An 11,120-nucleotide genomic window follows, 5' to 3' on the forward strand; every position below is an offset into this window, starting at 1 on the left:
CTCTACAGTAAAACACAGTCACACTTTACACCGTTTAGCGTTAGCTGTCAGCATCATAACCGTGTTTAATCCAGCTACTAGCTAGCGGTAGGCTAACGTTAGCTGCTGTTGAGTATAGTGTTAACTAGCTAGCGGTAGGCTAACGTTAGCTGCTGTTGAGTAGAGTGTTAACTAGCGTCACGTGCAGCGGTGTTTGTGTTGCCTGTATCGTCTGTTTCAGAGCAGCAGAGAGAAGAGCAGACATATCAGTGGCACCAGATTTCGGTAGCCAGGGTTGGCAGGAAGAAGATTTTTACAAGTAAATGTTCCAATTAATAATCCAGGCAGAACATTCTCGTCTCCCTCCTTCATTTTACAGTCCAATGGTGGCTAGAACGGCTCCGGGTCAAACGTCAATATGGAATGGATTAATCTGCGTTATTTATTTTTTTAACGCGTTATTTTTTCTCAGATTAATTAATTGAAATTAACGCGTTATTTTGACAGCCCTAAAAAAAAGTTACATATTATATCTTTAATTGGAACTAAAGGGAACAGACAATGTAAAATACAAACTGTAGAGGGATATCACGCAGAGATGAGCAGCTCCATTAAAGCGCCCACAGAGTGCATCCTGTAGAAAACGCTGAGCGGCTGACCCAAGTTCACCAGAACAAACCACGCAGAGAAGCCGAAAAACTGTTTCCCGAGGCCGTTCTCAAACTGGGGGTGGACTCCAAACGCAGGGATGACCCACAGCTGCAAGAAGAGGGAACAGGGATGTATTTTATGAATGCCGAAATAACAAAAAAACTTGTATTTCTTCTTAAATCAGACAATAAACACACATCATATTACCATAACATTACAAAAGATGAGGAAAGAACAGATTTCTTGTATTGCTCTTTTGGTCCAGGGCTTTTTCCCATCATGCTCTGGCGTAGCAGCTGGCGTGTTTCCCCTCCAGCATTGACATATCCGTCTTCTTCTCATCTTCTATTGGCACCACAACCTTTTTCTTAAGCTGTGGGAGGGTTTATAGAGTATTTAAAGGAGACAAATTATGCTTTGCTGTATTTTCTGTCATATCTTTAATGTTACAATGCCAGATGTTCATGTTAAACGCGGCCAAAGTTTCAAATAATGATTTAAACAAATCTGAAAGAAATGCCTGTGAGCCAAAACCTCTGGTTCTGTATGATGTCATATCGAGCTGGTTTTCTATATTTGGTCATCTGCTCCAGGCAGGCACGCTACAGTGCATGTTCCATTTAAGAGCTATATGCACTATTTTCCAAACAATTTAATAATATACGTAATAAAATACCTAAAAATCTTTACATAATTTGGGAAATGATGCTAGTTGTAACATCCTGATTTTCGATGCTTTCATTGCTTTTTTTCCAACGTTTGGCACTTTTTTTTTACGCTTTCGTCAAAACAAAGTAAAAATAAAATAAAAATGCTTTTGCCAAATATCTGTCATTCTGAAACCAGAACACAACAAATGTTGAGGATGTCTCATTTTCACCCCTGCAACCTAAAGAAAGGCAATCGGATGTTACTATTTTTAAGTTCCATAGGGTAGCTCCATTGATCTGCCGGTCCAGTCAGAGAGACTGAGGGGATTATTTTAAAAACCTTAAAGATTAGGGCTTTTTGTTTTTTTTTAAAGAGCTGAAGCCCCAGAAGCCACCCCCTCTGCTCCGCCCCTGCCATGCAGCAGCAGCGACGGCAGAGCACTAGGGCTGGGCACCGAACGTTGATACTTTTATGGCACCTATGAGTATCGAAAAATGATTTATCTTTCGGTGCCATATTTCGGTTCCAAAGCTTATCTGTCCTCTCTGCATATTGACAGAGAGTGGAGCTTCAACCGACACACACACACACACACACACACACACACACGCGTGCGCAGAGGTGCGGACGGAGTAAACTACGTCGGCCCTGCAGTTTTGTTGAAGTCACAGTGAGTCACGGCAATGCCGATAAAGTGGTTTCAAGTGTGGTTAAAGTTTTTCAAAACTTCACGCAGATAGCATTTGCTGCGATATGATATTAATGGCGAGCCGAAAGCGGTCGCGGTGCTGTTGACGTTATACTTCCTCTGAGACAAGCAGGCACAACAGTGGTTTCTGTGCCCTGATGACTGACTGACAGGCTGAGGTTGTAAGGCATGGCAACTTTACTTCTACAGCACCTTTCAGCAACAAGGCTATTCAATTACATTCCTTTGCACTTAAGTTAGTTCTCCATTAGTTCAATGTTGACAACAGGGCAGTCACCAAGTTTATTGTTAAAGGTTTGTGTCATTATGCAGTTTGCACTAAAAAGTCTTTGTTGTTTACATTCCTTTGCAGTTTAGTTCACTATTAGCCTGTACACAATGTAATTTGTTTATTTATTTATTATTTATATGTTCATGTTGTGGCAAAAAGGTTTCTCTTTTTTTGTTAATTTTTAAAGTTCTGATTGATACCAATCCTGAGGATCTGACTGGCGCACCCCGATCCAAAAGCACAACCAGTGTTATTAATGGTACTCTGAGTAAGCAGTGTTACCAGAATTTTTTAATTTTGATAACTGTTTTGATTCGCAATTAAGGTGGAAAATAAAAGTTTTGTGTTTAATGTATTTTTGTTGATGTTGAAATGGATTTTAAAACGGAAAAAAGTATCGTTAAGGAACCGGCATCGAAACTGAGGTATCGAAATTGGCACCGGATCGAAAGAGTTTGAAGACTCAGGATATTATTTTTTTACTGTACATACTGTAAAAGATGGAAAAAAACAACAAATAAAATCTGATAAGAAAACACAAAAATAGGGCGCCCGGATAGCTCAGTAGTTGGAGCGGGCGCCCATGTATAGAGGTTTACTCCTCGACGCAGCGGGCGAGGTTTCGACTCTGAACCCGTGGCCCTTTGCTGCATGTCATCCCCCCCTCTCCCCTTTCATGTCTTCATCTGTCCTGTCAAAATAAAGGCAGAAAATGGCCAAAATAAATTTCTTAAAAAAACACAAAAACAAATCATACAGAAATAAATCCAAACCTATCAAAATTCCAAAAAGAACGATGAGTTCAAGAAGGAGCAGGCAGAAGATAATGCTTATAAAGTCCTGCCCCTACTAAAAAAAAATATGGAAACGCTGACCAATCAGAGCAGACACAAAAGCATGTAAACATGTTGTAGTAGAAACACAAAATATAAGTATGAACCTGTAAATGTTGTAGAATAGGTCTCCTTTAAACAGAAACTTTTTAATGACTGACTTGTTCCAGTGCACTAAACCTTCACATGTACGGCAGGTACCTTGAATAAGATCCTCCGCTGCTTCTCTTTCTTCTTGGCGAGGAGGCTCGGGTGCCTGTGGAGGCCTTGGATGATGAAGATGTTCTGCAGGGTGAGCTGCAGCAGGCTGAGGAGGGAGTAGGACAGGTCGAGTTCCCCGAGAAGGCCGCTCGTCCCCACGGCCAGGGCCGCCACCAGGGAGAAGTAGGACAGGGCGAACTGGCCCATAGCCGCTGCCACCAGGAGCATCACGTCCAGGCTCCGGGTGGGGTTGTGTCCCGCTTCTTTCGCCCTTCTCTCCAGCCGGTGGACCAGCATCCCAGCCAGAGAGCACACAGACATCAGGGGCATGACGACCAAATGGTAGCCGTAAAATAAGAGGAAGGCGGTGAAGCGAAGCTCGTCCTGGCTCACCCAAACCTGATACAGAATGAAGACGGAAAGTCCCACTATGAGCACCAGGGCGCCAAACACGAGGCCGCATATCACCCCACCATGGTAGACAACGTGGAGGGTCAGCTTCTGAGCGACATGGTGGGGACCTGGACTCATCCTGCGGCCCACGTTCTTCCACATCACATAGATCATGCAGCAGGCCATCAGGTAGTACTCCATGTTGAAGGGATAAAGGATTTCGTAGCCTTTCCTGAAGGCGAGGCAGGCGGCGCTCGCACTGCAATCACAGAGGGTCAAATTGGCCGTTCCTGGAAACAGGCATGGACTTTAAAAACTCTATAGAGTACAAGGCAGGGGGGTATGATTATTAGAGCTGCAAAGATGAATCGATCAGTTGTCAACTAGTTGACATTCTAAACTCCGGTCGATTTGGGAAACATCCTCCGAGCTAGAACCAACAATCAAATTATATTTATCTATTTTTTGAGTAAAATTCTCAACACACACTCGACAGCCATTTTAATTCCAGAGTTTGCCTCCCTACGTGCACACGTTCCACCAAAACAAGTTCCTTCCTGAGGCTATTTTGCAGAGGCACCGTGGCTCCACTCGGCGCTTACCACCGCCCAAGACGATTGTGATTGGTTTAAAGAAATGCCAATAAACCAGAACACGTTTTTCTCCCATCCCAGAATGCTGTGTGGACCAGCGCTGTATATTAGAGAGAGTTTGGCCAACTAGTGAATCAAATGTTCTGAGCTATCCTGTTAAGCGATTGGTTCCGAGGTGGTCACGTGTTTCGTGGACTCCATGTTGGATACCAACATTCATCTGATTCCCATTGACATAGTGCAAAAGTGTAATAAATTATTTTAAAAATGGCATAAATCACAGAAAAAAATGCCCAATTGTTGCACGTTTGGCTGCACTGAAAGACAGGGAAGCTGGAAGAAGTTCCTGAAGCTGAAGGTGAAAAGATCAAACTGGAGGCTAGCTAAGTGACTACTCATTGTGTGAGGTAAATGTCAATTTCTCTCTTCGATATGATAACAAATTACATAGGACAAATATAGTAATACCATCATTAATGTGTACCATGCTGTCAAAAAAAGTTCTAACACTGCTTTAGAAATGAATGAAGTTTGAAGTTAGCCTTATGCTAGCGTTAGCTTTTTTGCTAGCACTCCATGTAAATGCTTGTGATCTTGCCATAGTCATATAGCTTATGGTCTTGACCAACTCCAGGTGTCTTTGTTATGTTCATGATAATATTGGAGGGAAGTGAAACACAGCTTGGACGGGGATGTTGTTTGGCTTTTCACAAGTTTGGGCAGCTAGCTAACGCTACGCCGACGTTTGCTAACATGCAACAGTGTTAGCCTAGCCTGCTAGGTAAATATTACGACTGCCTTCGGAGTTTCCTATATCTGCGTCCACGTTGTCAACATAAGACATGTGGTGTTAGTGCTCCTTTTGTACCTTAATTTTATTGAATGAAATATTAAGCTTCGCTCCTCTAAGTTGGGTGGGTTTTTGTTACGTTACACACAAAGCTAGCTATAGTTAGCCTGTATGCTAGCGGACATTAGAAAGGTAAACCCTGCTCAGAGACTTATTAGATATTAACAAATGTTAATAACAACATGTATATGCCTGTTTATGGTGAAAATAATATATTTAATTTAAGATAAGTCATCTGACGTTGGTATCCAAAATGGCGCCCATGATTTGAGTTGGCCACACTCTCTATATAAAGGGCGCTAGTGTGGACTAGCCAGACCCTCCTCCGCAGCGCTGTGGAGTAAGGTCTGGCAAAGCAAGACTACTAATTCCATGACCTTTCCAGATGAATCGACAATGAAAATAATCGTCAGTTGCAGCCCTAAGATTGATGATTATATCTATGGAGATCATTCACCTGCTAAATCAGACGTGTCTGCTTCAGTTGTGTTGCTGAAACCTTTTTCTAACTCGATCTCCTCGTGGATGGTGTCCTCCATCACTGCGTTCAGCCACAGCAGCAGGTCGGCCGAGAGGACCACCATCATCCCCGACCTGCGTCACACAGAAACAGTGTCACACATGAAATGACAAAAACAACATACACCTGAAGCTATCATCCTTGAATATAAACTAATACATATGTAGAACATTTATAAAAGATAGGTAAAAACACATATAGAGTGATGCACCTGGTGATTATCTTGTGTCTGTGAATGCAGTCTTTGGAGTGAGCCCACAGTAAATAGGTCTGCAAAAGACAAATAAGCAGTTATTTTGTATTGAATTTTACAATGTACGTAGATTTGAAACACAAAATCCGACAAAAAACGACATTCCCACACCGAACATACCCTCGACTCTGGTTAATAGAGGAATGTGCAATGTGGTTTTGCAGAAATATTACAGTGTAAACAATGCAAAAACAGAACGCAAAGCACTTAGTATTGCAGTGAAATTGAGATTCCAGAGTTCGCCTCCCTACGTGCACACGTTCCCCCAAAACCAATTCCTTCCCGAGGGTATTTTGCAGAGGCATTGTTGCCCCGTCAGGCACTTGTGAATGCGCTTGTCAATTTGTTCAGACAGCAAAAATGATTTGTATTTGTATCACAATAAAAGTGAAAATAAGCGTAACAATACTGTTTTTTTTTTTCTTTCCATTATGCTTCAAATTAGAACAAAGTTTAAATAAGTGTTCTTATAAACTACTGTTAGAATGAAAGGTTCCCACGTCTTGAAATCTGGTCTCCCAGACAACGGTTGTCTTCGCTAACCACTCAACCAAACCATGCCTTAGCACCATCTTAACACACAGAGCTTTAGTGATGTCGCCTCACTAAGAGTCCTGAACTGTGAACTTTTATTTCACACGAGACAAGTTTACCTTTCATCCAAGACAATGTATTATCTTTCTCTTTTTGAGAAGCACAGTATAATATGTATTATATATAATAATAATGGAAGTTGTTGAAATGAGAGACGAGCAGCTTCTTTCTGACTATACTTCATGCTACACCTCTGTGTAGAGAGCAGCATGGCAGTGATGCTATTTCTGAATTTCAAAGCAGTGGCTGAAATATATATATATATATATATATATATATAAATATATATATAAATATATATATAAATATATAAAATAAAGAGGAATAAAAAAAATCATCTTTTGGAAATTGATCTTAATGCCTTAATTAAAAAAATGAGGAAAACTCCAACCTTTAAGGACACCAATTTTCTTTGTGAATGAATAATGTATCGTAAATAAATAAATGTTCTTCCTTAAAATACAGGGGTCATAAGTAAGTACACCCCTATGTTAAATTCCAATAGAGGCAGGCAGACTTTTATTTTGAAAGGCCAGTTATTTCATGGATCCAGGATACTATGCATCCTGATAAAGTTCCCTTGGCCTTTGGAATTAAAATAGCCCCCCCACATCATCACATACCCTTCACCATAGCTAGAGATCGGCATGGTTTTATTTCAGTTAGCCTAATAGCTGGTTTGATTTGCATTGAGAGATGATTTTATGGAAAGTACCCCATGAACAATAAGTTAGCGGGAGTCAGAAACACAAGGCATTGTGAGGTGTAAGCTAACGTTACGTACCGAGTAAGGTTAGTACAACATCACGGCTGTGGCTGGAAATCGGAAGAAGGACTGGAAATAGTTTTAAGATTACTTTAAAATCAACATCCACCGAGCCAAAGTGTTCATGTCATCATAAGCTCATTCAGGCCAGCTGAGCGGCGTCTTTCTCCCGTTGCGTCCCGCTGTCTCTCGTACCTACATCGGCCCCCGCACCCTGTCCCTTCTCCCCTTTCTACCTGTCTGTGCAGTGCTGCTGCACATGAGGAGCTCCTCTGCTCCACAGTGAGTCACAGAACAGAAGAGGAGATTGTTTTGGCGGCCACAGGAGAGAAATACCTTGCGTGCCCGCTGGACTTTCTGTAGAAAAGTCGCCAGATTTGTTGCTAGTCGCTTTTTTGAAAAAAAGTTGCTAAGGGGGTCTGAAAAGTCGCTAAATCTAGCGACAAAGTCGCTAAGTTGGCAACACTGGTAGTTCCCCTTCAAGGCCAGGCTAATGTTAGAAGTCCCTCTAGTGGACAGAAGATGTAACAACAACCACATGCTTATAGTGGCATTGACAATGCATAAGCCTGAGTAGTGTAGTACATATTAATAACAGGCTGCATGTGAGCATTAAATATTTGAATATTATTTGAATATTTTTTTTAAATAAATGAAATTTGAATAGTATTACAGAGGAAGATTGACAGCTCTAGTGAATACAGGAGCAGCAGCCATGGGCAGTATGAAAGATAAAGTGTTTTTAAAGCATGTAAACATGTTTTAGTAGAATCACAAAATACAACTATGAACCTGGAAATGTTATATAATAGTTCTCTTTTTAAAAAGGTCTCCAACCTAATTTATGGCAGGCTTTGTCCACTTATCTCCACATGTTTTATCTGATGATGTTTTCTCTCCACCAGAATATAAATGTCATTACCTGCAACACGATAAAAGGAGCCTCGATGAACGGAGAGATCACTTTAACGACAGGCTTACAGTCCATCATGATCATCAAATAACCGGTCTTGAACATATGCAACAGCAGACTGAAGGCAGCAAAGAACATGAGGACCCCTGGACCAGAGCAGGAGAGAGGAGAGACATTTCATTACACTATGCAAAATATATACACTGTAAAATAAACTAATTTAACCAACTGTGAATGTACATGTCTATGGTAAAAGAACAAAAAAACCTGAATAACCATAAAATGTCCTTCTTTCTTTCTTTTTTTTTTTTCAGAAAATGAATTTGTTGTCATATGAGGACTGTTAAAATGCATTCACAAATGTATCATTATTTTTCAAATATTTTCTTCTTTTATTAAACTGTTAAATTCAAGCTTAATACTGTAAATGCATTTCTTAATTAGATAAACGGAGAACATTAGTTCATTAAAGCTACACTGTGTAAGAATTTCTCCCATCTAGCGGTGAAATGGTATATGACAACCAACTGAATATTACTTTCTAGCCCTTCCTCCTACGGTGGCTGAACCCGAAATGATCTCTTAGTATCTCCATCGTTTACACGCAGCTGTTCTAGCCACTCTAATATTAACTTTGGTCTTGTTGCTTTGCCTGTCGCGTTGTCGTTTTAATTCTCTTAATTCTCTCACTTCCCTGGCGAGTAATCTCCCCCTGGCATTCATCACGGTGCCAATAGGTGTAAGAGGGCAAAAGGCGGAGGTATGTCCCTCTTTGGCTAATGTATTTTAAAGATGGAGGCGCAACATGGCGGCCGTCATTCCAGCGACTCGCTCATATGTATTCTGAATGATTTTGAATGTCAGATTCTACGCTAAGGAGAATACTTTGATTAGTTGGTGGAAGTAATTACACATGAATGAGCACATATATTTGTGAAAGAACAAAGGGGTTTTTGCTAAGAATCAACTCAAAAAATTACACAATGTAGGTTTAAACATTAAAAATCCCCAAAAAATACACAACATTTAATGTAAAGTCAAAGCTAAAAATTATATTTTAATTAAATATACAAAAAATATTCATTTGTTTTAAAAAGAACTATACATACGAGAAAGTTATTTTACTTTTCCAGTATTTTTTGGGTGCCCTAGCTGCCTGAATATTACCCTTTTTACATTTTTTTTTTTTTTTTTTACAGTGTATCTGTGTATCTTATGTTTGGTCATGATGGTAAAACAGGTTACCGGTGACAGGGATTCCCCCGGCATGGTGGTCTTTGTGCGGGCAGATGCCGGGCTGTTTCCGGGCCCACAGCAGGTACCACAGCATCCAGAGCGAACTAACCCCCATCAGCAGCAGCAAGAACACCTGGGGTTCCTGGTTCTTCAGGCCCTCGGGGGGTAGAGACTCTCCGACCAACAGGGCCACTCCCAGCAGCACCACATTCAGACCCAGCATCCCGGAGATCAGACGTCTCCCACTGGGAACCCAAACCACCACCGGATCCATCTCCGGGTCCTCCATCTGATCCTCTGAGTTCTCATCACTGTCAGGATTTCCAGGTGTCTCCAAGGAGGAATCTAGCTCTGGGACTCCAGGATCTCGATTCATATTCACCCCTCCTTCTTTGTTTGTCCTTCTTCACTCTTTAGTTTCTTACACCCTCCGTCTTCTTCTCCTCCCTTCCATTCAGTCTGCCGGGTTTTCTCTCTGTACTTAAGATGAAATCCTGCAGTTCAATATGTGAAGGCATGCTTAAGAAAACTTATCATTCTTTGGATCCGCCTTCTCACATACCAAGGTGTGGTCACAATCCAGTACATTAACACACCTTCATGTTTACTTTACAAGTTGACCTTTGTTTTAGCTGCTGTGCCCCTTGGACAAAGTTTGCTTCAAGGGCCCGAATGACCCAAGCAGAGTCTTTGGCTCTTTGCCCTGCAATGTGTGTTGAGCCTCCTGTGTAGTTTCTATTGTTGGAAAGTTTAGATCTTCTGTTTGGTGGTGTCTGCTTATTTTGTTGTTTTTATTAGGGGAGTAACAATGCATCGTGAGTCGGTTAAAAAAACGGTATGAAAGATTACAACCTGTTAAAATAAACTAATGGTAACTAATATTATCAATACTAAGTAAACTGTATCATTAAAGGTTAATATATCATTGGAATAACAACCTTAACTAAGTGTAAAAAAATGTCTTGCAATAATTCAACTCTTAACGGTGTGTGTATGTGACAATAAAAATGGTCGAGCAAAGGCCATCATCACCACAGTTATAAAGTTAATATCATTAGTTATTAGTCGCTCCTCCACTTTTGTATATGAGATTAAGTGCACACACACAGTGTTTTGTGTTGCAAAATGTTTGTGAAATGATCAGCATAAGTGTATAATCTATGTGACCTCTGCTCATGGTGAAGGTTGGTCGGAACTTTGATGGGAATGCATTAGGTCATAAATATTTTCTACCAATAAGAATGATAAATGTGTCATTTGAGGGTGTCTAAGGGTGTGTTTGCAAGTTTTAACTCCTAAAGGCTCTGAACACCCACACAGATGTATTCAGTTAATCTGGCTCATTAGACCTCTTCTCAGGACTGTGTGTTTAGACTGATTGATTGATTTCTTCTGAGTCTCTTGTTAGCTTTGTTGCACTTGTTAGGTCAGGACAAATCTGACAAATCTGGCTCATTAGACCTCTTCCCAGAAGAGGTGTGTGTGTGTGTGTGTGTGTGTTTGTGTGTGTGTGTGTGTGTACCACTAGTTTTTGCATGTTTCATCCCATTTACTATATAACGGATAAATATAAAGGATCTTCTAATGCAACACAGTCTCACTTCCTAGCCTACTCGTCAAATGTCTGAGCAGTAGGCCTAATATTATCTTTGATTGTGTTCTGAGGTTTCTCAGTTTAGTTTTGCATTTTACGCTCTTTTTTTCCTA

At 40.8% G+C, this 11,120-nt stretch overlaps 1 protein-coding gene across 1 annotated transcript; it reads right to left on the minus strand.

Annotated features, from left to right (window-relative positions):
• Positions 1 to 497: 497 nt before the first annotated feature.
• Positions 498 to 9,900, minus strand: LOC144536135 (proton channel OTOP3-like). Its single transcript, XM_078279090.1, is given in 8 exon segments — positions 498 to 738; positions 838 to 939; positions 941 to 1,003; positions 3,296 to 3,978; positions 5,589 to 5,725; positions 5,863 to 5,921; positions 8,187 to 8,323; positions 9,423 to 9,900. Coding segments are annotated over 8 exon segments (1,719 nt in total). The 5' UTR covers positions 9,790 to 9,900; the 3' UTR covers positions 498 to 567.
• Between the last annotated feature and the right edge of the window lie 1,220 nt (positions 9,901 to 11,120).

The sequence above is a fragment of the Sander vitreus genome, chromosome 21 (assembly GCF_031162955.1).
Source record: "Sander vitreus isolate 19-12246 chromosome 21, sanVit1, whole genome shotgun sequence".
Lineage (NCBI taxonomy): Eukaryota > Metazoa > Chordata > Actinopteri > Perciformes > Percidae > Sander > Sander vitreus.